The sequence below is a fragment of the Zalophus californianus genome, chromosome 6 (assembly GCF_009762305.2).
Source record: "Zalophus californianus isolate mZalCal1 chromosome 6, mZalCal1.pri.v2, whole genome shotgun sequence".
Lineage (NCBI taxonomy): Eukaryota > Metazoa > Chordata > Mammalia > Carnivora > Otariidae > Zalophus > Zalophus californianus.
Window position 1 is genome coordinate 28,186,476 of NC_045600.1, and position 26,441 is coordinate 28,212,916.

Genomic DNA, 26,441 nt, shown 5'->3' on the forward strand with positions numbered 1-26,441 from the left:
AGCACCTGGCTCAGGCCTCCCAGCCAGGGCCTCCCGCCTGGGGCCCATGGGAATCCCCGGGGCAGAGACCTGTGACACGAAGCTGGATCTTCTGAGAGTCACGGCCTGGCCGGCTGCTGCCACAGCTGTAGATGCCAGCATCCTCTGCCCACAGGGGACTGATGACCAGGGAGCCATCAGGCTGCGGCTTGTGCCTGAGGAGGTGGGGGCCTGAGCTCTGGGCTCCTGAGGACAGTAAGCCCAGCCTGCCTCCGGCCCCGGTGCTCCTACCAGAGGGGACTGCAGCCCTGCATGCATGCTCCCATCCCAGGGGACATCAGGGAGCTGCCATACACATACCTGTCGGAGGAGATGGGCTGTCCGTCTTTCTGCCACCTGGCGTGGGGCTCCAGGGACGTGTCATCTTGGCAGAGGAGCTGCACCAACTGCCCCCAGGGGGCCTGCACCAGGGACGGCTCCGGGCCTGCCAAGCTGACCCTGGCGGGGGGTGCTGGTGAGGACCCGCACTGCTGGCTTGAGTGCCAGGACCGGGGACTCCCCTTCATCAGTGTTCCACCACAGACAGCTGGCTGCCCATCCTGTCTGGCACTTTCGGGGTCAGCTCCAGAAGCCCGTGGCCTTGGGAATCCCCCCTCTCCATCCTCCCCACATGCCCTTGGACGTTGTGACCTCAGCCTGGTCTTGTGACAGCAGCAGGGTAGGCGCAAAGCCCAGGGCATGGAGGGGCCGGGACAGATTGCTCACGACAGGTCCATGTGGGGAACTAAACCACATGCTTGACCCCTTTGGAATTCAAAGTTTTATTTATTTTGTTTTTACTCTCCCCAAAGCTCTCATGACTCAGTCCCAAGGCTGTGGAACCCAAACTAAATCTAAGAGAGAATATCACCATTTTATAGGTCAAGAAACTGAGGCTTGGAGAAGCTGGAGGACTTGCCGAAGGTCATGAAGCCTGCAAGCTTTTCTGACTAGACAGGCCCGGGGTGTACGGGCAAGGTCTGACCAAGATGGCAGCACCATCTACTGGCAAGTCTCCTGTCTCCAATGCCAGCTTCCCCATGTGTACAACGACAGGACCGAGGCCCTCCAGGCAGGGCTGTTTGGAGGACTTGAGGTTAGGGATGGGGAGGGAGGGCCTGGGGACCTCAGGGTTTTAGCTCCGACAGGTGCAGCCCCTGTCCCAGGGAAGGTAGGCCTCACCTGTAGGGGGAGCTGTGGGAGGGCGGCACTGGTCGCCGGGCATCTCCATCCAGGCCAGGGACTCGGGGCCCGAGCTCCGCGCCCCAGGGCCGTTCTCCCGACGCCTGCGTGTGGGACTCCTTCCTTGGCCCAAGCTCTTGGTCTTCTCGCCACCCGAGGCCACCGGAAGGCAAGAGCTTCGTCGGGACTGTGGCCCCCGTCCTGGGCCAGCTGGCCTCCTGCTGGCCTCCGGGACCGCTGCCGCCACCGTCTGCGCGGGCGCTCGGGCCAGTGTCCCCCGGCTCGGGCCGGCGGGGCCCAGCGTGCGGCCCCCGGCAGCTGCTTATGCACTCCTCCTCAGAGGCAAAGTTATTGCCGTTGCCATGGCACCCGCCGTACCAGAAGCGGTTACACTGGCCCACAGAGGGGACGAAGTACCAGCGGGCGGCCCAGTCCGCGCAGGAGCCGTGGGCGCTGGGCAGCAGGCACCGCACAGGGTAGGCTGAGGGGACAGGGAGGTGCGTGTCATCAAGCCGAGGACGCTGCCCAGCAGAGCCCTGCCAACAAGGGCCCACCATCCCCTCCGCCTCGGACTTAGGAGCCAGGCCCTTCCCAGCTCACGGAGCACGTCTACACCCCTGCCCAGACCCCTGACCTGGCCCTGGGGGCAGAGTCTGCTCCCTGCCCAGACCTACCTGGGCTCCACCCACAGAACTACAGCCCTCCAGAAGGTCAGGGCCATGAGCAACCTGCACTGGCCCCCTCATGCCCCTCCCCTCCCCATGCCTGACCCAGGTCCCGAGAGTGCACGCACAGAGCAGCCCAAGGGCTTGGCTCATAAGAACCCAGCCCTCGGCTCCCAGGAACATCTGTGAAGGTGCCCAGTGAGGGACCCACCTTTTGTTCCCAGGAACCCTCACCAGCCTCGAGCCCACCTGCAGCTGCCCCCAGCCTGCCTGTTCTAACCGCCCACCTCCCCCGCACGGCCGCTCTACCTCTCTGCATGAACGTGGCTGGCCCCTGCTTAAAGCCCCCCCAGGGTCCCAGCCTCCTGCAGACCCTGACCACCAGCCCATCTGGCTTTTGAGGTCCCCGTGATAGTCCCTGGCAGTGCCGCCCACACATGCTCTGGCCTCGGCGACCTCCCTCCAGGACTCATCCCAGGCAAGGTGGGGACACCCCTGTCCATCCTGGCACCGACCACCATTCCATCTCTGCCTCTAGAGGGTGCTGAGCCCTGGGGGGGTGGGGGGCAGGACAAGCCCTCCTTCTCTGTGGGGACCCTGCCCCAGCTCTCCCTGCCTCCCACAAGCAGGCAGGTGGTCTCAAGGGCAAACTGCTGGCCCCCATCCTCGGACCTGGCGCCTAGTAAGTGAACAGTAAACATCTGAAGAAATGAATGAATCACTGAGCTAGTAGGAAGCTCCAGGTGGGGGCTCGGTGGAGGTGGGGGAGGGGGAAGGGGGGCCGGAGCCCACTCACCAGGAAGCGTGCCGGGATACCCACTCACCGTAGCCGGGCTGGCCCCCGCAGCCTTCCCCAAGAGGGCCAGCCGCAGAGGCCACTCCGTCATAGCAGCAGCCGAACTGGGAGCGCCGGCACTCAGGGGGCTCGTTTTGCTGAGCCTGGGGCCGGCGGGCCGTGGGAGCCTGGGGAAGGACAGGAAGAGGGAGGGGCAGGGTTAGGAGCCCATGATGCAGAACCCCAGCCCCAGGGGAGCTCAGAGGCCTGGGGAAGGTCAGACGAAGCCCCCTGCACACGCCACCCCGTCTCCAGCCCAGGCCCGTCTCAGACGCCCTGTGGGCCAGCAGCCGGCAGGGACCTCCTTTCTCCCAAGCCCAAGTTACAAAGAGCCAGGGTCACAGTGGCGCTGAGCAGGCTCGGGGGCTGGATTCCCACCCCCCACCCCCCGTTTGACCGGCACTTACCGAGGAAGCCACTGCTCTTGACCCCGGCCTTCGCCTGGCGTTGTCACTGCTATAAGACTCTGCGCAGCCGGCATGCTGGGGCCCCTCAGCCACAGACACCCCGTCGGGGCAGCACCCGTACCTAGACAGGCGTCACACGGCTGTCTGCTCACCACCCAGCCCTGATGCCTGACCCCCCCAGCATCCCGGGACCCAGGCTCTGAAGCTGCCAGTGCTGGGGGCCGAGCAGCTGAGGACCCACACGGGAGACAGCATGTCCCCACACCCAGGCCCGACCGTTCCGCGTGCTGAGGCTCTGCCACGTCCCACGACCGCCCAGCGGCTGCCACGGAGGCAGCAGAAACCCAGCAGGCAGAGCCGCCGCCCTGATACCTGACGGATCCTCAACTCCCCCCGACCCCCAAAACCAAGGTGGAGACTCACTGAACCTGCCCACATTGCGGGTCCCCAGGGAGGCTTTACAAAATCACAGCTCCATCGGCCAGGAGTGGGGAAGGAAGGTGAAGGAAGAACGCATCAGAGCACCTTCCACGCCCCAGGCACCATGGGACTGTTCCGTCCTCACAGCAACCCCAGCCGGGGGCTGTCACAGTTCCCACATCTCAGCAGAGGAAGCCAAGATCAGAGGAGTTAAGGAACTTGCCCCCATCACCCAGCACGCGGCTGGTAAGTGACTGAGCTGGGAATCCTGCCCAGCTCCCAGGCTGCTGGCCCCAAAGTCTGGGCTCTGAGCATCCCAGCCCCAGAGAGACTGGCAGACTGGTTTGGATCTGAAAGCTAGAATGATGTCGCATGTGCCTTCCCAGAGCCTCAGGCTACACCTCCACAGGCCGACTTCTATAGCAGGAGTGGAGATTTTTACCCCCACCCTGCACATTAGGAAGATCAGCGACAGGAAGCAGAGTCCCCAAGATGGCACAAGCAGGGAAGCTCAAAGACAGCTCGAGTCCCAGTCCTGAGCTCTGCAAACCCCACCTCCACCCCGTCCCTGCGCAGAGTCGTGGACCTGTCCCTCAGATACCCCCCCCAACACACACACTTTTTCCTCTCTGACCTGGTAAAGAAGAGGCCCCTACCTGCTCTGCTGACATGAGGTTCCAGGGCAGCCCTGCCACTGCGGCCCAAGAGATATGGTGTGGCCGTCAGGACAGCACCCATAGGGGCTCTGTCTGCAGTCCTGGGGTGCCAAGCCAGACCGCAGGGGCTGCCAGTGTGGGGACCGCGACAGAGAGGGGGCTAGGCCTGGCAGGTGAAGGCCCTGGGCTCCTCTGGGATTACCCTGGACTGAGGGTTGCTCCTGGGGGAGCCACCACTGGTCTCTGGAATCTAGAAAGAAGGAAAAGATACCAGCGGTCTCCACCTGGCTGTTCATCTCCATCTGTCCACACCAGACCTACCTTCTCCATCCCCCCTAAACCACCTGCCCCGCCTTCAACCTCCATCTCCTGGGCTCCGGGTTGGGGGCTTCCACTGAGCTTCTCACCTGAGGTGGGGGCCACCCGAGGGCCCAAAGACATCCGGGGATCCCTGGAGCTGATGTGCACGTCCTGCATGCTGGGGACTTCTGCAGGGAGCAGAGAGTCAGGCCTGCGCAGTGGCCACCCTAATCACCATGTGCTCCCACCCCACTGCTCAGGCAAGGCCTGGGCACCCAGGACAGCCAAAGTGAAAATGAGCAGACCTGTGATTTCATAAAACACCCTTCCCATGTTTCAAGAGTCTTTAGTCACTTAGAAAAAGCTGATGTTACATGTTCAGCAAAAAGAAAAGCCAGATATAAAATTAGTAACTATGTTTGATCCCAACTAGACTGAATTGACGAAAAGACAAACAATCCAATTAAAAAATGGGCGAAGTGGGGCGCCTGGCTGGCTCAGTTGGTAGAGCACATGACTCTTGATCTTGGAGTCATGAGTTCGAGCCCCAAGTTGGGTGCAGAGATTATTTTAAAATCTTAAAAAAGAAATTAAAAAAAACTGGGCAAAGAACTTGAACAGACAGTTCTCCAAAGAAAATATACAAAGGGCCAACAAGCACATGAAAAGATGCTCACCATCATCACTCATTAGGGAAATGCAAATCAAAGCCACAAGGAGCTACTCCTTCACACCCACTAGGAGGGCTCTAATCAAAAAGGCTGAAATAGTAAGTGCTGGTGAGGATGTGGACAAACTGGAAGCCTCAGGCGTTGCAGATGGAAATGTAAATTGGTACAGCCACCGTGGAAACAGTTTGGCAACTCCTCCAAAAGTTAAACAGAGTCCTCATAGAGCCCAGCAATTCCACTCCTATGTATGTACCCAAAAGAAATGAAAACACAGGTCGACACAGAAACTCGTACATGAGCGTTTATAGCAGTTGTATTCATTAGAGCCAAAAGCTGGAAACAATCCAAATACACATGAGCTGATGAAAGAATAAGCAGGTTATGGTTTACCCATAGAATTGCTAACAGCCATAAAAAGGACGAAGTGCTGTTGTATCCAGGCTCCAGCCCAGATGAACCTCAACAGCACTCTGCCGGGTGAAAGAGGTATAGCACGAAAGCTATACTACCCCTTTTACACGGTATTTCCAGGATAGGCCAACCTGACAAGACAGAGGGCAGATCCGGTTACCAAGGAAGGAGGTCAGGGAGAGTGGGGAGTGATCAGTTAATGCGTACAGGGAGCTTTTATGGGTGATGAAATATGGTTTGTACAACATCGTGAGTATACAAAATAACACCAAAGCATTCGCTTTACCATGGTTAACTGTATGTTTTGTGAACTGCACCTCAAGAAAAAAATTCCATATTAAAAACAACTGGATCGTTTTAAACACACACACACACACAAATTTGAATGATAGATGAAGGAACAAAAGAGGTAGATCATGAAAAAGCGCATATAACTAAACAGTCATTATAGAATTTAGGTGTGGATACATGGATGCTTACTATGCAGTTCTTCAACTACTTCAAACAACTCTGTATGTTTAAAGTTTTTCACCATTCTTCCTCAAAAAATTAAAAGTAGAATTACCATGTAACACAGTAATTCCACTACTACTTACCCAAAGAATACGAAAACACTAATTCAAAAAAAATATATGTGTATCTGTCTATAGCAGCATTTATAATGTCAAAATATAGAAGCAACCTAAGTGTCTATCCAGATGAATGGATAAAGACGAAGTCACACACACACACACACACACACACACACGAGAATATTACTCAGCCAAAAAGAATGAAATCTCATCACTTGCAACAACATGGATGGACATAGAGGGTACCACGCTAAGCAAAATAAGTCAGAGAAAGACAAACACTGAATGATTTCATTCGTAGGTGGAATTTAAGAAACAAAACCAACAGAGAAAAGAAAGACAAAAAACCAGGCTCTTAGCTACAGAGAACACACGGATGGTTACTGGAGGGGAGGTTGGCGGGGGGTGGGGGGGGCATGGGTAAACGGGATTAAGAGGGCACTTATCATGATGAGAACGGAGGACAGAATTGCTGAATCACTATGTTGTATACCTAAAACTAGTATAACGCTGTATAGTAACTGTACTGGAATTAAACAAATAAATAAATAAGCAGGCCTGTCTTCCCAGCATGGGGATCTGATGAGGGGCTGCTCAGAAACAGAAAAAAAAATTTTCACCATTTCATTGTCCAACTTGGTAAACTTACTAAAAATCATGAATTACCGTTTGAGTGAATTTTATGGTATATGATATTGAACCACTTCAAAGTTACTAAAAAGATTTATCATAAAATGGAGAAAAAAATGCAAAAGACTAAATTTAAATTTACTAAAAAGAGTAAATACGGATGACATGTAATTTTCGTAATGATGCATAATAGGACATGCCCCAAAATGCTCATGGTTCCAAGCACCCGGATTGGGGGGGAGGGCAGGGCAGCAGGTGGGGGGGGTCCCCTCCTTCTATTTGTTGGTGCATTTCAAATTTTCCACAGTAAGCATACTACTACATAATGGAGTGAAGTTATATAAAAGACGTGAAGGGGCACCTGGGTGGCTCAGTTGGTTAAGCATCTGCCATCAGCTCAGGTCATGATCCCAGGGTCCTGGGATCTGGGATTGGGCTCCCTGCTTCTCCCCCTCCCTCTGCTCCCCTCCACCCTGCTCTCACGTGCTCTCTCAAATAAATAAAATCTTAAAGAAAAAAAAAAAGAAGTGAAAATTCCATCCCCCTCTGGACTACATCTTGCCAATCCCCAGAAAATATTTTAAAAATAATTTAGGATTGGAAAAGTCTAGTAGATATGCAGTAAAATCTTTGCTTTCATTTCACTGCCTACCCCACCCAGGCCAAGCCCTGGGACGAGGCAGATGCACATTCTCTCCCCAGTTCCGCCATCTTCTGCCCACACCTCCCATCTCCAGTGCTGCAGTCCCAGGCCCCAGCCAGCCTGGGAATAGGCCCCTAGCTTCTTCTCTTCCACCTTCCCAGGCTTCAAGTGCAGCACTGCTTCCTGCGCACCCTCTGGGCACCAGGCTCTGCTGGGCAAGTGCCTGGCCCTTTGTTTTCACAACTCTTGCTGGCCCTTGGATTTCCACAACCTGCTCCTCACCAGGCTCCCGCTCCAACCGGCTCCACTTCAGTCTGGCCCTCAGGCAGGCGCCATGCCTGTCCTCCTCAAGACCTTTCATGGTATCACCATTGAGCTCCAAAGCTTTCAGTGGCTCCCCTGGGCCTATTAGACAAATTTAATCTGCAGCCCAGCCTGAGGTCCCCAGCCCTAAGAGCACCAACCCCTGGCAGACCTCCTGCCACCACCCCCATGTCCTTGGCCGAGGGCAGGTTCTGGGGCCCCTGCTGGCCTCACTCAGAGCTACTGAGTACTTGAGATGTGACCAGAGTGACTGAGAAACTACATTTTACATTTATTCTAATCAGAATTAATTTAATTTTAAAGTGACGCTTGATTCATTTATTAGAAAATGCTTCAGTATGTTTGGAACAACTTGGTGTGTGAATCTACTTTTCCAACTGCACATTCTATAAAATCTAAATATAGATCAAGTATGCCAGTGAAATTTTGCATCTGAATTAAGAAATGCCATGTGAGGGCGCCTGGGTGGCTCAGTTGGTTAAGCAGCTGCCTTCGGCTCAGGTCATGATCCTGGAGTCCCGGGATCGAGTCCCACATCGGGCTCCCTGCTCGGCAGGAAGTCTGCTTCTCCCTCTGACCCTCTTCCCTCTCATGCTCTGTATCTCTCATTCTCTCTCTCAAATAAATAAAATCTTAAAAAAAAAAAAGAAAACCTTTTTAAAAAAAAAGAAATGCCATGTGAACAATAAATACATTGGTTTTGGAAGATTTATTTTTTTAATCTTGTGAAAAAAGAATGTAAAATATCCTATTCATAATTCTTATACTGATTACATATTAAAAATATTTAATTGGGTTATATAAAACATTTAAATAAAAAAAATTTTAGGGGTACCTGGGTGGCTCAGTCAGTTAAGCGACAAACTTGATTTTGGCTTAGGTCATGATCCCAGGGGTCCTGGGATCAAGCCCTGCATAGAGCTCTCTGCTCAGCAGGGAGTCTGCTTGTCGCCCTCTCCCTCCGCCCCTCCCCCACTGGCCTTTTTCTCGCTCTCTCTCAAATAAATCAATCAATCTTCCTAAAACAAATTTTCTTAAGCAATCTCTACACCCAACATGGGGCTCAAATTCACAACCCCAAGATCAAGAGTCGCACGCTCTTCTGACTGAAGCAGCCAGGCGTTCCTTAAATGTAATTGTTTTTTTTTTTCTTTTTATGTAGGCTCCACACCCAGCGTGGAGCCCAATGCCGGGCCAGAACTCAGGACCCTGAAGCTGAGATCAAGAGTCAGATGCTTAACCAACTGAGCCACCCAAGCGCCCTAAAACCACCTAAATTCTAACTTCCCGCCCATCATGGACTTCTGTAGAGAAATCAGGCTGAAAAATGTTCACACACTAGGGGCGCCTGGGTGGCTCAGTCGTTAAGCATCTGCCTTCGGCTCAGGTCATGATCCCAGGGTCCTGGGATCGAGCCCCGCATCGAGCCCCGCATCGGGCTCCCTGCTCAGCAGGAAGCCTGCTTCTCCCTCTCTCTCTGCCCCTGCTTGTGTTCCCTCTCTCGATGTCTCTCTCTGTCAAATAAATAAATATTTAAAAAAAAAAGTTCACACACTAAGTGGCTCTAACAGGGAAAAGCGCACAGAGAATCCGGCACATGTGACAAAGCACACTAAGGACTTGATCCCACTAAAGCATGGGATCAGGGCAATTTCCATTTCTATGCTGCTTTCCTAATTTCTCCAAATTTTCCACAATGAACATAGATTATTTTATAAAAGTAGCCATTAAGGTTTTTTCTTTTACAATTCAGCCTGGCCTGAAATGCTTTGTTTCTTCCCTTGCTACCTATGTGAATGCCTCTCTGGGGCAGGTTCAGGGCCACCTCTTCCAGGAAGGCGTCCATGGCTCCAGGAGGAACCTCCTGCTCGTGCCCCACAAGGGCCAGGCCAGGCTGAGGCACCCCAGGAGCCTGACCCCAGGGCCCCCACATGGCCTCACCACCACCACTCCCGACCCTTTGCTTACCAAGCTCTGTGTGTTCAGACACAGTGCCAAGTGACTCACCGTAAGAAAAGCACTCTTATTAACCCCATTGTACAGATGGGCAAATCAAGAATCAGGGAGGAGAGGCGCTTGCCCGGGGCCACACTGCTGGTCAGCAATGGAGTAGAGATTTCAACTTAGGCTCGCTGTCAAGTTCAGGCCACTGGTTCTTAGCCACCGTGCCCCATGCCTCCTTTGGAACTCTACCATCCTGGTTCATGGGGCCCCCAGCACTAGCACGTCTGGGCCAGACACACCTCCCTGCAGTAGCAGAAGGCCACCATCCAGCCCCCTCAGCTGAGCCCCAGCCCACGTTCTTCCTCAATATCACATCCTCACACCAAGCAAGTACTGGCCCTGGGCCCTTCGTCCTGCCGCTCCTCAGGCCTGGGACATCTTCTTTGCCAGTGGGGATGGGGGTTAGGAGAAGGGAAAGACAAGGGCAGGGACAGTGTGTACTCACTCAGTCACTCAATAAACACTTACCGAATACCCAGCTCGTGCTAAGTTCTGGGGGGCGGAGGGGGGGCGCGGGTATAAATAGCAGAGAGGAAATCAGGGACCTGGCCCTCAAGGAGCTCCTAGCCAGTAGGCCTGACAAGCCGCACACGATCGCTGGGGCCCAAGGAAACCAACCTGAGATGGACGGCTGCTATGTGGGCTCCGGGGGTGCGAGAAGGACGCTGCCTCTGCTGGGCAAACAGGCTGGCCCGTGAGGCAGCACAGACGGGCACTCTGCTGAGGGAGCACTGCCGGGGGCGGGCGGCCCTGGCGCAGGGGAGACAGCTGGGGCCCACATGGCCTCTCCCCCTTGCACCCACACCCCCGCCCTTACCTGGAGGAAGATGGCAGGGCTGTGAGTTACAGGGCTCCACCTCCCCGGGCTTGGACAGCTGCAGGCTCCCGCAGTGGCTGGCTGGCCCGAGGGCACAGAGGACCTGGCGCCTCCGAGTCCCCCCGCTGCAGCTCTTGGAACACTGGGGCCCACAGGGTGGGTGTGGGAAGAGAGAACGGGCTCACCAAAAGGAGAGAGACCCCGAGGCTGGGGGTCCCCACAAGGAAGGTGAGGGGAAGGTGCCTGGTGAGGCAGGTCAGACCCAGGGATGGGCACATGTCCAGCCACCTGCCAGAGACCCAAGGGACCAGGACTGGGCAGCAGGGATGAGGGGGGAAGTGGGCAAGCACTCACTAGGCCCCAGGCGCCCACATGCCAGGCCTGGTCATGGACGGGGGGACAGTCTTCACGCACACAGGGTTCAGTGATGGGGGGGCGGTCCTCCGAGGAGCACGCTGTAGCATGGAGCAGAGACCCCTCATCACTCCGGCAAGTGACGCTCCGCCTCCGGACGCCAGCACCGCAGCTGACGGAGCACTGTAAGGAGGAGGCTGTCGGCGGGAGCTTGTCCTCGCCCAGAGGAGCCGTGCCAGGTCAGACAGCTGGAGGCCGCCCCGCCTGGCAGGGAGGGTGGACGGCTCCTTACGGCCCATGCCCAGCTCCCAGGCTCAGAGAGGCTGAGCCGCTCCTCTGAGGTCACGTAGCCTACACCACACCTGCTGACACCAAGCTTAGGGACATTTTACACATTCCCTTGTTCGAGACTTGAACATATGTAGGTGCTGGATGCAGTGACCAGCAGCCCCAGTCAGGGCTGGCTCCTCCCTCACCCTCAAAGCAAGGCGCCCGGCTGCTCCTTCATGCCAAGACAAAGCCTTTCCCGCCCCGCCTGGGATCCTGGAGGAGGAGGAGGAGTCCAAACACCTGCTCCTAGTCCCAGCCTCCACAGTGGCTTCCAAGACGACCTAGCAGGTCACTTTACCTCCCAGAATCTGTTTCCTCCGGTGGAGGCCAAGCTTCCCAGCCCAGCTCTGCTGAGACCCCAGCCCCTACACCCAGCGCCTGATTCTGTCCCCACCCTGCCCCAGCCCCATGGGGCAGAGGCCTCACCTCTCCCCAGGGCTCTGCCCTCCAGGCTGCACAGCGCTGCAGGTGGCAAGCCCGCGTGGTAGGGGGCTTCCCAGGCAGGCCTGCACACTCTGCCTCCTCGGCGGCCTCCTGGACGCCAGCCCCATCAGACGAGACGCAGTAGACAGAGCGGGACTGGGAGCCACCACCACAGGAGGCCGAGCAGGGCGACCAGGGCCCCGTCTTCCAGCTGGCAGGGAGCAGGGATCCGGTGAGGCCAGCCCAGCAGCAGGGCTGGAGTCCAGGGAGCACCAACTGTCACACACAGGAGCGGACTAGGGACCCCCCAACCTGGCCCATCCTAACATCTGGGCCTGTACGGGGCGGGGGGGGGGCAGAAAGCTTTGCATAAAAGGCCAAGCCCACCCCCCGCCCCGCTCTGCTTGCCATCTCCCACCACCGAGCACCGGTCCCTACAACACAGAGCCTGGCTGCCCGCCCCCTTAGCTTTCCTGTCCTCACCTGTATCCCCTGTTCTCACCAGGTCCCGTCAGCCCCAGCCAGACTCCATTGCCTCTGTGTCTGACGTGAGTTGGGGGCATCTCCCAGAGGGGCCATGCTCACCCACGTGTGGAGTGGCCCTGAGGCACCGGAGGAAAGGGCAGCCCCAGCTGCACCATGCAAAGCCAAGCCCACCACCATCCTGCAAGGCCAGATGCCACCAAGGCCATGAGGGCGGAAGGACGGCACCAGCCGGGCAGGGAGCCTGCGGCCTGCAGATTACCTGTTCCTGCACACACGCTGGGCCCCAGCAAGGTGCCATGCTCTGGGCCGGTGCAGGTAAGAGGTCCTTCGTGCGGGAACAAAGGCATTGCGGATGCCCACAGGCCCCCTGGCCCAGTCCCTGGCCCACTTCCTGGCATCTGTCGAGCCAAGTCCCCTGCCGGCTTGGACAGGGCCTCTAGTACCTTCCCCCTCGCCCCCACTATCAGCCTGGACGCTCTGGACACTGAGTGGGCACACACAGGGGACAGAATAGCCCTGGATCTCCCGCTCATGCCCCCCATCCCGCTGCTTCCCCCCGTTACAGCTGCCTCCTCCCCACTCCACCACAGCTATAGGGAGCTGTTTGCTCAACACCTAGAGTAGCCCAGAGACCCCACTGCCTTCCCACCCAAGGGCTTGGGCCCCACTATGGGGGGAGGGGCTGGCAAGGGCCTTACCGCTTGGTCTGCGGGCAGGGGTGAGTGCTGCAGGGGCGGCGGTCAGCCGGCCGCAACTGATGCTGGCACATGTGGTCAGGGTATACCTCGTCGTCAGTGGTGCAGAATACCGGGCGGGACTGGTGACCTGCAGAGGCCCGGCCATCGCGGGCAGGTGGTCAGTCAGCAGTCACCAAATGCATTCTCTGGGCTGGGCCCCATTCCGCACACATCTCAAGTGTCGTCTTGATTAAGCCTCAGATGACCCCCTGGGATGAGTGCCATCATCACCCCCAATTCACAGAGGAGGAAACTGAGGCTTGAGGGGTGTTATCTGAGGGTGCTAGAGCCCTGCTCTGACACCTGGTCAACCCGCTGGGCTGGGCCTCTGCTGCCCATGAAGTGCCGTCTCCTCCGGGATTCCGCCACCTCGGGGAAGCCTCTGGTTCTCTTAGCTTCAGGGTTGGGTAAGGGGGACCCTTCATGGAGTCCCCGAGCCCTGCGGTTTCCCCGCGTGATCCCCACGACATGCAAATGGCTCACCTCCACCGCATTCGGCGCTGCAGTCACTCCACGAGCCGTGGCTCCAGCGGAAGCCGGGCCGGGGGCTGCCCAGGGCCAGGTGGTACTCGTAGTGCACGCCGGGGTTGGGCTCCTGGCTGAGGAGCTGTGCGGGAGGGTCCTCGTTGAGACCTCCCCGCCCCCAGGGGGACCCTCCCCCCTTCACCTCCGGGGCACCAGAGGACCGGGCGTCTCCCCCCACCCCCCGCCACCACCCACCAGCCCCTCACCTCGATGACCAGGGGCTCAGAGGTGGGACCACGAGCGAGGAGCCGCTCAGGCGCCAGGTCCCCCTCAGCCCCGCGCTCGTAGTGCAGGACGGTGCTGGCCGCGGGCAGGGCCCAGGCGCCCCCAATGGTCCAGTGACCGTTGAGGTAGTATTCGCCGCGCACGCTCTTCACCGCTGCACAGGGGTGAGGCACCAGGTGAGCTGCCGCAGAGGGATCCTCCGCCCCGCCATGGCCCAGACTCACCCCAGACCGCACTCACCCAAGAAATTCCTGCTGGCCGCCACCTCCTCCACGCGGATGCTGGTGGCCCCCGTGGGAATTATGAGGATCTGGTTGTAGCCTGCGGGGGCAGAGACGCTCTGGGACCACCCACGCCCCTCGCAGCACAGCCAGGATCAGGGACTGGCAAGCGGAACCCAGCAGGGCTGTGCCGCTCGGGGGCTCAGGGCAGAGTCCTCCAGAAGGGGGAAGCAGCTTTAGGAAGGATGGGCAGGCTGGGGCACCCGAAATGACTGGGAAGTGGGGGGACAGCTGGGGACGCACGGGAAGGGGCGAGGAGGGGCATCCAGCCGACAGCAGGGTGCGCTTACACCAGGTAAATGGGCAGAGGTCCTTACGAGCCTAAGCCCACAGGCTCTGTGACCTGAGTGCCAGATCAGACCCCCTCAGGGCCACCAGGGTGACTCAGCTGTAACAGAAGTCAGGCAAGGAAGGGACAGGTGACAGACCCTCCCCTCAACTGCCTGTGCCTCCCCCCAGGACTCCCACCTCTGCTGAGGTCATTGGCATCAAAGGTGCCCGTGACGGGGTAGCAGGTCGTGCCGTCACCCCCACACTGCAGACACTTGTCCTCCTCCTTTGAGGAGTCGAGGTTGTGGTCACAGCCGACGACCTACCAGGCAGAGATGAGGAGAAGGGACAGCAGAGGGCGTCACAGACGCGTCAGGATTCAAACCCAGGTCGCTGCTCCAATCAGGGAGGGGCAGTAGCTATTCATCAGCCACTGAGGCCGGTCAACACTGCATCTAGCCCGCCACGGACAGCCTACGCCTTCCGCCGGCTCAGCGCGTCTCCCCTTCTCTGCCAACAATGCCTCATCTTCCTTTGGGGACCTCCTCTCTCCCAGTTTGGACAGAGCTCCCCAACAGTGAGTGTGGGCAAGTCAGTGGGTTCCACGCTCTGCTCCAAGAGAGTGGTTCACGGGAAGCCCCCAGCCAAGACAAAGCCGAGGCAACCCCAGGTCGCTGGGACTCCTGGGAAGTGGGCATCCTTTCCAGCCAGAGCTGGGAACTGCTGGTGGCCATCTGCACACCTCACAGGATCCCAGTGCCCACCCAGAGGAGAGTAAAGCCCAGAGGGGAGGAGACATTTCCAGCCCCCTGCAGCCAGCCAGCCCACCCCTCGATGGCTTTCTTCCCCTTTGTCAGTTTTAGTGGGGTTTCTGTAACTTGCCACCCAGAGGGTTGCTCCTATAGTGGCGCCAGTTTCCAAAGGGCAAAGGGAAGAAGGACGCAGGGCATCTGTGATGCAGAGACACCTAAAAGCTGGTCATGAGAAGACATCAAGCTCAGGAGAGCCACTGGCCGTGCTGGTGCAGGGCAGGGAAACATCCGGCAGTAAGCCCCAGGCCAGCCCCCAGGTGGGCGGGGTGGGCAGGATCCCCACTCACCCGGCAGCTGCCATCCACACAGACATCCCGGGTGCCAGGCTCACAGGGCGTCCCGTCCACGACAGCCTCCCTGTGCTTGAAGTAGAAGTTCTCCCCCTTGGGAATGCAGTTCAGTTCGCACTTGTTCGGGGCTGAGGCAGACAAAGGGGAAAGCTGAGATCCCAAGCAAGCTGCAAGTCGTATCCTGGGCACAATGAAACATGGGCGGGGGCCAGAAGCACACAAGTGGGGGGCGAGGGGGGACAGAAAGTCCTTGCATCGGCTCTCCCAGGTGGCTCAGAATCCCACCCCACCCCACCCCCCATGGGAAGCAACCATTCACAAAACTGCAGCCTCTCTGGGGATCAAGTGGATGAAAAATCCCAGGATAGGGAAGAAGCTAGCCCCTTGGAAAGGTCTATCTCAGCCTTATAAATAAGCCCGTGTGTTAACGATCAGCTCCTCTGAGTCAGTTATTAATAGACCACTATGCATGTGGGCTATGCTGTAAAGTACAGGGACTAGACAGTAACATGGGGAGACGCTTCTCCCACACAGCGCAGAATGGGGCTATGGAATAATTACAAATATGTAAGTGTGGATAGAGAGAAAATAATGTGAAAAGGGCTAGACTGGAATACTAGACCAAATCCTAAGAAAAGGTGTGGGGTCAAGGTCATTTAGGGGTTTAAATTTTTATAGCCATCTAAATATTATATACACATTGTTTAAACAGCCAAAAGTGCTAACAGGAGTGCAGTCACCTCCACCACAGAGAAGGCATCACTCTGTGACCCTTTCCTCTATGTTCTGGTTTTTCTCTATGGATATATTTAGGGCACCTGGGTGGTGCAGTTGGTTGAGCATCCGACTCTTGATTTCAGCTCAGGTCGTGATCTCAGGTTGTGGGATCAAGCCTCACATCGGGCTCCACACTGGGCGTGGAGTCTGCTCGGGATTCTCCCTCTCCCTCTCCCTCTGCCCGCACACAAGCATGCATGCTCTCTCAAATCTTTTTTAAAAAATATATGGATATATTTAAATTATCCAGGAGGAGCAATGAATGCCAACAGACTCCCCTGGGGTCACCCCTCTAGCCAAGACCGTGTTCCCCATCCAATAGCACACACAGGATATAAATGTTCATTGATTTGGAAGCCAGAGCGCCATACTATCCAGGAGTCATTTGCAATGAGCAGTGACTACTAATACTCAGAAGGGGTAGCCTAAGGAATCTTCTGACTCATCTAAAATGCTTTAGTTATACACAAGTGTTTTTTTCTTAAACTAGATTTCTCTAAAAATTAACCACCCTCCTCAAAGCCACTCAGAGCAAGCCCTTGGGCCCCAGAGATCCTGAGTAAATGGACCCTTGCCATACCAAGCCCCCTGCAGCCCCGACCTGCAGTTGGCCCAAACTTGGCCCGGCCCTACCAGCACCCCTCCTCCCCGTGGCCCCTGCACATCATGAGGACCTCTGTGCACCATGAGGAATGCTTCCAGAGCAGGCCAAAAGAGCAGGGCTCAGAATGGCACAGACATGGCCTGGTGGCTTTGTTTGAGAATGTATAGAGGGAAAGAAGGATGGAGAGACCTCAAAATGACCACCCCCCCACCCCATTATATTACGATGAGCACCTGCTGGGAGTCCTGTGAGTTTTTAAAATACATTTGACAGAGCATCTATAATATGGTATAAGCGTTGTGCAATGGAAAGTCAACATACAGAAGAGATCCGAATGGGTGGGGCTCAACACAGGACAAGGCAGGGTGCAGCAGCAGGGCTGCGGGCGCTGGGACCTCCACTCACCTCCATAGTAGGGCAGCCACTTGTACCGCCTTCCCTGGAAGTCCTGGCCGTCAAACTGGGAACACTGCTCAGCCCGGAAGTCCCTGGTGCCCGCGGGGCAGCTCTGTGGGGGGCCAGCGGGAAAGGTGGGGCCTCCACCTGCCCTACTGCGCCTGGGGAGGTCTGTCCCATCCCCACCAACAGCTTCCCCCTCACCCCAGCAGCTCAGGACGGGGGTGTGGACCCCCAGGGCTCCTGAGCTCTCCCCTGCAGGGGCTTTGGGCTGCTTGAGGGGAGGCTGTCATTCTGGGTGGGAAGTGAGGAAGGCAGGGGGGTGCACCTGCGGGAGGATGCCCCGGGGACCGGGAGGTCAGGAAGGCAGGGGGTCCCAGAAGCTGGCGTCCCCACCCTGCGGGCTTTACCTCCGTGTGGCAAGAGCGGTGGCTCCGGGCGGGGCCCACGCAGCTGGAGCCTCCATCTCTCCTGAGGATGAGAGCACTGGGAAGACCCGAACCCCGCGAACCAACACCCCCCCCTCCTCCTAGGGCTCTCCTGCAGGCCACGCTGGGCAGAGGAGGGGTGGCCACACACACAGATCCGCTCAGGTAGGGATAATGAGCCCCGTGTTTGTACTTGGAAAAGCCAGACTCAGAAGTCTATCCTGGAGTTCCTTTAACTCGGGGCTACCTTGCCTCTTAAAGCAAATTTCCAGAGAAGACCCAAACTCTGCCTTTGGAGATAAAATAAGATGTAATGTATACCCACCTGGTAAGGTCATTCTGCCATTTAAGGAGTATACGGTGGCTGGAGCAATAGCTCATGGTTCTTGTCCTCACACGAGGTTCCCCGGAATAGTGAGTTCAACCCATTGACAGGCAAAGGGTCACCACCCCCCTTGTTTTGTGCCCCACCCTCCTCTAGCACCTATCAGAGTGCAGGGCACACAGTAGGTGCTTAATACCTCACTTAAAGCGGGAGACGTCTATACTTAACAAAAAGGCCAAAGGGAGAGAAACTGCACAGGGTAGGCATTGAAGATTGTTCATTCGTTCACCAAGAATTTACTGCACCTGCCACATGCCAGACACAGCACTGGGAACTAGAGACCCGGGGGTGGGGAAGCAGCACAGCTCTAGCTCTCCTGAAATAAGGCTGATTGTTGGAATCAGAGACTGGTGGGAAATGACTTGATACTCCATCCATGCTGCTCTCACAACAAACCCATGGTTCGGTGGGTTCTGCCAGGCCCAGGACCGACTGCCCCTGACCAGCCTGCCCCCTGTCCTCTAACAAGCTGGCCCCGCCCAGCCTCCCCTACCTCTGGGAGAAGCAGGGGCGCTCCCGGAAGCTGATGCCCACTCCGCAGGTCCGGCTGCAGGGGCTCCAGGTGCCCCAGGGGCCCCAGGTGTCACTCTGTCGCCTCACCTTGGGAGCCTGGAGGAAAAGACACGCTCAGAAGTGTGAGTCGGCACTCAGAGCCCCCTTGGGCTCACCAGAGGGCCCCTGCCTAAAATCATTGCCCTCCCTCACCTTGGGAGCCTGGGATTCTCTCTACCAGAGCAAACACCAGGCGCCCCAAACACTGATTTACAAACTCAACCAGCTTTCAGCATGAGGAGCTGAGAGCCTCACAAGCCTGCCCTGGCCTCCTGTACCCAGCACCCGCGAGGCAGAGATCCACTTGTGGGGGGCAGGGGGTACGAGCGGGATCCCCTCCACACCGTCTCTCCCAGGAAAGAACGCACATTTGGCTTCAGCCACAGGCAGCACAGGCATGTTTTGTCCCTCTGTGATTCCCCAAACCGCGAGCTGGTGGAGTGGCGCCAGAATGAGCTCGGTCAGCCCGCCCTCCCGCTGGCCTGTTCGCACCTGCTCCTGCCACCCTCCGCACCCAGCCCCTCCTCCTCCGACTCCCCGCACCCTGCAAGGCAACCTGGGGCCCTCTTTCCTGCTGTGCTGTTCCCCGGCCGCCCTGTGCGGGGCTGGGTGCTGGGAGGTGAGGCCGGGGTCGGCGGGCGGCTGCATCTGCCCTTCATTCCTCCCTCCCCGCTGTCGGCACTCAGAGGGACCCTGCGGGGGCTCGGCCCCCAGCCAGAGCCAGCAAGAGGGGGCAGCTGACCTGTGGCGTGGGCGCAGGAGAGCTCACGGCCCCACCTGAGCTCACGTGCTGTGGGGAGGAAGGCACCGGGAAAGGTTACTCAGCTGTTTCTACGGCAGAAAGCACCTAAGAGGACCCAGGGCAATTTGTACTCCTTGACTCATTCCACCTGCACAGTAACCTGGGGATGGGGATTATAATCCCCCAGTGAAAGGGAATCTCAGGCTTGTCAAGCTATGGTCAAGCAGCAGTTAGGGGGTGGCCCTGGGTTTCCTGCTGGGGTCCTGACACTGGCACCACGGCCCCTCCACCTGGGCACCAGGGAAAGCCTGTGCCAGGGACCTCAAGGACCACGGGGTGGCAGGGGTGACTGGGAAGCTGGCAGGTGATGGAGAGGACATGAGAAAGGGGGGCTCTAGCCCACCTGCCGCTCTGACTGTGGCTGGTGCTGGGTCAGCAGAGCTTTGAAGGCCTGCCCACCGAGCACCACTGATGTCCATCTCGGCCTGCCCCTGCAGCCCTTCTCATCCTTGACTCACACTCCACAGTGTGGCATCTCCCTTGCCTTCCCCAAGGACCGCCTGCCTCACAGAGGGGTGGGCAGGGCTGTGGGACTGCCCCTGTGAAGAGCTCTCCAGGGGCAGGGTGGGACCCGGCTGCTTCTGTGCCCTCCATTCTGTCAATGCCAAGAGCAGCATCCAGGACAAAGCCCACCTCTATGGACCCTCCCCTCCGCAGAGGTGGGTCCTGCCTTCTAGAAGACTTCTTGTATAACCTCAGGATCCAGGTTTGTTCTCCAAGGAGCCCCGTCTTTTGTGCCCCGTTAACAAAACAGCTACTCTGATCACCAGTTGGCTCCTGTGTCCACTCTCCAAATTTGCACTATAATGTGGTAACAGTTAGCTACATGTGGCTATTTAGGTTAATTAAAATCAAATCAAACACGTAATTCTTCAGTGGCAATAACCACGTTTCATGGACTCAGTGGCCACAGAACCAAGTGTCTATCTTACTGGACAGCACAGTTTAGAACATTTTTTATCATCTCAGAAAGTTCTATTGGCCATCCCTGCTCCATCTAGAGCTAAAGCCCCATGGGGGGGGCACCTCTAAACACAGTCAAGGTGAGGGGCAGCTCAACTGGGTCCCAGCAGATGATGGGATGGGCCATCTAGCCCTGCACTTTGGCTGGTGCCAGCACCGCCCCCTCCCTTTCCTTCCACCTTGGAAGGCCACCCCGGGGAGGGGGGGGGTCCCAGCATTAGGGTGCACCTAGCACCTTCGGAAGGAGGACGGCGGTGGGAAGTTGCCAGTCCTGCGCACTGCGTCCTGCAGCGGGGAGGGCAGCTCTGGGCCCCTTGGTCAGACCGCTTCAAGGCTGCACCCCTTTTTCTCAAAGAGCTGGGGGGGGTCCCAGGGCTCGCCTTCTCCCACCAACTTCCCCTCGCCGCGGGGAGCGGGGGTGGGGGAGGCGAGCAGAGAGCAGGGCGGCACTCACCAAGGACCCGGGCGCCGGGGCCAGCAGCAGGGGCACGAACAGGAGCAGCCGCATCTCGGCCTGCGGGAGAGGCCAGAGTTGGAGCGGGCAGGGACCCGGGCTCGGCCCGCGGTCCTGCGGGCAGGGGCGCGTCCCTCCGTCCGCGTTGCCCACCCGTGACCGCAGAGCCGCAGGAGGGCGAGCGGGAACGCCGCGGGGCTCAGTGGGCCGTGGCACTCACGTGGGGGAGAAAAGGCCCGCCTACTATTGGCTCCTAAAAGTTCAAGAGTACCTTCTTTCAGGATTTCAAAGGGGAAAAAAGAGGGCAATTAAAAATACTTGTTGTTGAAGGACAGGTTCAGAATCAAAGCAATCAGTCTCACGGGTTTTAATTTAGCAAAAGATTCGTTTTTTAAAGCCATTATACCAGTTTTTTTAAAACTTAATTTTTTTAGGGTGCCTGGGTGGCTCAGTTGACTAAGCGACTGCCATCAGCTCAGGTCATGATCCTGGAGTCCCGGGATGGAGTCCCGCATCGGGCTCCCTGCTCAGCAGGGAGTTTGTTTCTCCCTCTGACCCTCCCTCCTCTCATGCTATCTCTATCTCATTCCCTCTCTCAAAAAAATAAATAAAATCTTTAAAAAATAACATTTTTAAAAGATTTTATTTATTTGATGGAGAGCGAGCACGCACAAGCAGGGAGAGGCAGGCAGAGGGAGAGGGAGAAGCAGACTCCCCGCTGAGCAGGGTGGACGATGCCGGGCTCGATCCCAGGACCCCGAGATCATGACCTGAGCCGAAGGCAGACACTCAACTGACTGAGCCACCCAGGCGCCCGTTAATATATATATATTTTAAAGAAACTCTCGGAAGATGCTTTTAAAACTCAAATGCTTTAAAAACGTCAATTGTATCCTACTTTAAACACAAGCCAGCATTTCTCTGCACAAGAAAACTCCACAAGTCGATTCCGTAACCAGTGTGTGTGTGTGTGTGTGTGTGTGTGTGTGTGTGTACATGTAGTGTGGTGTCTGAGTGTGCAGGCTTTGGATGACTCTGCAGGAGGAATGTAGTGTGTGCACAGGTCCAAGGAGGTGTATGTAGCATGTGCGTGTACACAGTGTATGTGTGCAGTGCGGCGTGAGTGTGCAAGGAGGGTGTGTGTGCACTGTGCTGTTCTGTCCGTGCACAGCACGTGCATATGTGCATGTGTGTACATGTCACCGTATTGGAGAATGACATAAGCAATATGCTCCTTCAGTATGAAACATTAAACAAGTACTGACTTGTACGTTTAAATTTAAAAATCTGTAATCTACCAATGTTATAAATTTTTTAAGTATCAAATGACTTCATTTTGCAAGGACAAAACAGCATACTAAGCCAAGTTCAGCAAATTTTAACCTGGCACATTTAGCGACGTACATGCTTCGTTAATTTAGCACAAACGGTGATTCATTTAGTCATTTTCACAGTCAAATCAGAGGTTCCTGGGGCTAGCAGGTGGGGGGGGAGTTGAGGGGGGTGCTGCCTCCTGCCGCCACCCCCACCAACCTCTGCTCTGCGCCCGCAGCTCCTGTAAGGGCAGCGTGGGAGAGGGGAGGCCCGGGTTTTAGGACCAATGACAAGATGAGCGACAAGGGATGCTTCTCTAAAGGAGACCGCCTTTAGGAACGGAGGCGAGCAGAGCCAAGGGAAAGACTGGAGAAAAGACTGTACTTATAATTGCTACTAGGTTCTACCACCACTGCTACAATTGCACTAGATCAAGACCCCCAGCTGCAATCCCGAAGTCCCGAAAGCCAGAAAGGTTATTTCAATTCACTTGGGAGAAAAACAGAAACAAGACACTGTCCAACTCCAGGGCCAGCCCTGGGTCCTGGGCCCCCGGACTACCCTGCGGGGTTCCCCCAGCTGCCCGAGGGTCCGGCCCGCTGCGCCCCCGGCCGGCAGTGTGCGCTCCTTTCACGTCGTGTCCCCGAGGAACGCGGCGGGGCCTGACCAGGGCCGAAGCAGCGGCCGGGGGGGGCTCCGCGGCCGAGCAGGTCTGCGCCTCCTCGCGGGTGCTGGTCCCGGACCCGCGCCCGGAGTCCCCGAGCGCCCGGCGCCGCATCCCCGCACCGCCCCCGGCGGACACCCGGACGCCCGAGGCCGGCGCGAAGCCCTTCCCCGTCCGCCCCCTACTCAGGAATCTTCCCGGCTTCGGTCACGAGGAGGCGCCCGCGGCCCGCACGCCCAGCTCGGGGACGGGCCCCACACCCCTCCAACCACCCGGGAACGCTCCCGGTGCAGCCCCCGAAAGCGGAAAGGTGCGCTTCCCACGCGAGGCGCCGGGGCGACCCGGCACGTGCTTGCCCTGGCGGCACCTCGGAGGGGGGCGCGCTCGGTCTGCGGAGCCCGGTGCCCGGGCGGCTCGGGAACCGCGTCCCACCGAGACTAGGTCCGAGGGGGCGGGCGGCGTGGGCTCGGGGCCCGGGGTCGCGTCCGGCTGCCCAGCACGAGACCCCGTACCTCCCCGCTTCTCCTGCCCGCCGGTGACCTCCCAGCCCCGCGCGAGGGCGCGCGGTGCGGAGCGGTGACCTGGCTGACAGAGCCGGAGGCGGGGTCTCCCCGGGGATCCCCCACTTCCTCCGGCGCGGCTCTGCCCGCGGGCCGGGCGGGGCCGTTCCTGTAGCAGCCCCGGGCCGAGCCGCCCCTGCCTCCGGGTCCCGGTCCCTCGGCTTTCCTACCTGTCTCCGGGCGCGCAGGACCCGCAGTGCCGCTCCGTCGGTGCCCGCCCTGGGAATGGGAGGCTGGCCTGGCGACGCGGAACGCCTGCGGAGGTTGGACTTTCCCTGCCGCTGGCTGGCTGCCTCCCCACCCCAACTCCCCCCACCCGGCTCTGCAGACACCCATCCCCAATCCCAGTGGAGCGGCCCCCACAGTGGCCGGTGCTGCATCCCCTTGGGTCTGTGCCAGGGCCTGGCTTGCCCTCCACTCTGTGTTTCCTCTCTTGGGCAGGCACCAGTCACCACCCCGTCCCATTTCCTCTGTGCCTAAGTCACCCACCTTTTTTTTTTTAAGATTTTATTTATTTGAGAGAGAGAGAATGAGAGACAGCACGAGAGGGAAGAGGGTCAGAGGGAGAAGCAGACCCCCTGCTGAGCAGGGAGCCCGATGCAGGACTCGATCCTGGGACTCCAGGATCATGACCTGAGCCGAAGGCAGTCACTTAACCAACTGAGCCACCCAGGCGCGCAGTCACCCACCTTTGTATCATCCCCCCTCCATGCCCCTCTTAACTCACAACACACCTCAGTGTCGGGCTCTCTGCTCCTCTAACACCCTGGAACTCTATACAGGGAGACCTCACTCTATTTGGCCTCCTGGGGTTGGTTGTTTTGGGATTTTGCGGGCTTTTTTCCGATTGGCTTTATTCCGCTTTGCAGATAAATTGCATCTTTTACAAACTGAAGGTTTGTGGCAACCCTGCCTGGAGCAAATTTGTCGGCATCCATTTTTCCAACAGCATTTGTTCACTTCGGGTCTCTCATATATTGATAATTCTTGCAATATTTCAAAATTTTTCATGGTGATCAGTGGTTATGATGCCCTGCAAGCTCAGATGATGGTTAGCATTTTTCAGCAGTGAAGTATTTTTTAATTTGAAAAATTGTCTTTTTAGGGGCGCTTGGCTGGGTCAGTGGGTAGAGCGTGGGACTCTTGATCTCAGGGGTTGTGAGTTTGAGCCCCACGTTGGGCATACAGTTTACTTTAAAAAATTTTTTGGTTTTTTTAGACATGCTATCGCACATTTAATAGACTGCGGTGTAGTGTAAACATAAGTTTTATAGGCACTGGGAAACCAAAAAATTTATTTGACTTACTTTCTTGCAATATTCACTTTATTGCAGTGGTTTGGAACCAAACCTGCACTATTTCCAAGGTATGCCCAAACTTCAGCCACAGCTGAGTTTCTCCACACATAACGCTGCTGCTTCCTACCCTCCTAGCCAGCTTTTGCCACTGCTGAGAATGTACTCTGGAAGCCCACTCTACCTTGGAAACCCCTACTCATCCCTCAAGACCCTGGCCAAACGTCGGCTCTTCTAGAAGCCTTCCCCACACCATGGCAGGCAGAGTTGGTGCCCACCGGGCTCCCTCAGTCTCTGTCCCTGTCTTCAGTGGTTTATGGTGCATCGCTCTGTGGGAATCTGAGCCTCCCGGACTCAGCTGTAAACTGAGGATGAATCTTGCCTCCCCATCACCTGAGCCTAGGGCACTAGGTAGGATCAAGGTAGGGGCTCAATAAATGGGATCAATTGAATTTCCTTTCCTTGTTGTCCTTTTTCTCAACAAAGGCACTTCTTGCCTGCCATCCTGTTTGGGACCTGACAATCATAGGAGGTGGGGAAGTCACGGGGCTGGTCCCTTTCCCTCATCCTCTTAGGCGTTTAGGGCTTTGCTTACCCTGAGCACTGCCCACTGCCCCAGTGGAGGCCCTGCCCAGGCCCTGCCCAGGCCCTCCCCAGGCCCGCCCCAGGCCTCCACTGGGGCAGAGGAAAGTCACCAGCGGGAAGCCCACCCCTTGTTCAGACCTCCCAGCTCCTGTAGGTCATTTCTCTAAGCTGTCACTGATATTCAGACAAAATGCTTATTAAAACATAAGCATTTTAGGGGGCGCCTGGGTGGCTCAGTCCTTAAGCGTCTGCCTTCAGCTCAGGTCATGATCCCAGGGTCCTGGGATCGAGCCCCGCATCGGCTCCCTGCTCCGCGGGAAGCCCGCTTCTCCCTCTCCCACTCCCCCTGCTTGTGTTCCCTCTCTTGCTGTGTCTCTCTCTGTCAATTAAATAAATAAAATCTTTAAAAACAACAACAACAACATAAGCGTTTTAAATCTGCCCCATTTCTTACCCATCAATGAAGAGAGAAGCAGCTGCAGCTGTGTAGGGGGCCCTGGGGACTGGTGCGAATTCTTAGGCAAAGATAAAGCTTGGCAGAGAAAAGGGAGTGGAATTACCCAAAGTCTGTCTAAAAGAGGAAAATAGTTTCTTCCATTCAAGAAGCCCCACTCCCTGCCCCCGGTAAGCCAGGAATTTTCTGAGCTTGGTCAAAGGTCCCCCGTAAAGGAGGAGGAAGCTGCTGCTTCTGCTAGGGGGGCTGGGTAGCCCAGGCCCCACCTTCCTTCCTGGCCTGTTCCTGTTTTCCTCAGTGCGCCCTTCTCAGACACCCCGGCCCACGAGTTCTTACTCCCCACCCCCGCTGCAAAGAAGCCCCCAAGGGTGGGGAGGCAGCGCCCACACACAGTGCTAAGGGGCAGCCTTGGACCCACCAGCAAGGCCCGATCGGTTCCTGGCTTAGGCACCTAGTCCTCCTCTCCAAGCCTCAGGTTCTGCTACCCCAGAGGGACGTGGTGAGTTCCGCGCCAAAAACTGGTGTGCACAGTGTACATACAAAAAAAAAAAAAATGGTGAGGTAGAAAGAAGATTCCAGGAAAAAGTGGGAGACCTTCCCTCTCATTGTAAATCCCCTCCCTCTGCACTGGCCCCACACCACTCCCTGGCGGCACCAGACACACTCCCTTCCACCTGGGGGGCTGAGTAGCCCCTGGAGGTGGGGGGGGGGGCAGAAGGACTACAGCCCTCAGAGGCAGACACACCTAGATTGAGAAACTGTTCTGCTTCTCGTAGTGTGTGAATTTAGGAAAGTCAGGTCACCTTAAGCCTCAGCTTGCTCCCTGGAGCCTCCCACAGAGGGTAGCGTAGGGAAGTCAGCGCTTCTCTAAAGTGCCCACTAAGCGCCAAAGTGAGTTCCTGGATTCCGTACATCCAGAT

At 57.1% G+C, this 26,441-nt stretch overlaps 1 protein-coding gene across 3 annotated transcripts in view; it reads right to left on the reverse strand.

Moving 5' to 3' along the window:
- PAPLN (papilin, proteoglycan like sulfated glycoprotein) overlaps positions 1–25,599 on the reverse strand; it is a 36,064-nt gene extending 10,465 nt beyond the window's left edge. The window contains exons 1-21 of one of the 3 annotated variants that reach the window (XM_027572233.2): positions 25,522–25,599; positions 20,650–20,709; positions 18,372–18,487; positions 17,476–17,536; positions 17,075–17,177; positions 15,286–15,416; positions 14,385–14,508; positions 13,876–13,956; positions 13,617–13,789; positions 13,369–13,492; positions 12,847–12,973; positions 11,666–11,873; positions 10,910–11,092; positions 10,556–10,697; positions 4,591–4,671; positions 4,184–4,433; positions 3,108–3,228; positions 2,690–2,828; positions 1,201–1,681; positions 340–477; positions 70–194 (exon numbers count right to left, since the gene is read on the reverse strand). In XM_027572233.2, coding sequence (XP_027428034.2) covers positions 70–194; positions 340–477; positions 1,201–1,681; positions 2,690–2,828; positions 3,108–3,228; positions 4,184–4,433; positions 4,591–4,671; positions 10,556–10,697; positions 10,910–11,092; positions 11,666–11,873; positions 12,847–12,973; positions 13,369–13,492; positions 13,617–13,789; positions 13,876–13,956; positions 14,385–14,508; positions 15,286–15,416; positions 17,075–17,177; positions 17,476–17,536; positions 18,372–18,487; positions 20,650–20,703 — 2,962 coding nt within the window. In that variant the 5' untranslated portion in view covers positions 20,704–20,709; positions 25,522–25,599. Of the gene's footprint in view, positions 1–69; positions 195–339; positions 478–1,200; positions 1,682–2,689; positions 2,829–3,107; positions 3,229–4,183; positions 4,434–4,590; positions 4,672–10,555; positions 10,698–10,909; positions 11,093–11,665; positions 11,874–12,846; positions 12,974–13,368; positions 13,493–13,616; positions 13,790–13,875; positions 13,957–14,384; positions 14,509–15,285; positions 15,417–17,074; positions 17,178–17,475; positions 17,537–18,371; positions 18,488–20,649; positions 20,710–23,208; positions 23,272–23,357; positions 23,409–25,521 lie in introns of those variants that run through there. The other 2 variants (XM_027572236.2, XM_027572235.2) reach the window with 2 other exon arrangements.
- Positions 25,600–26,441: the final 842 nt, after the last annotated feature.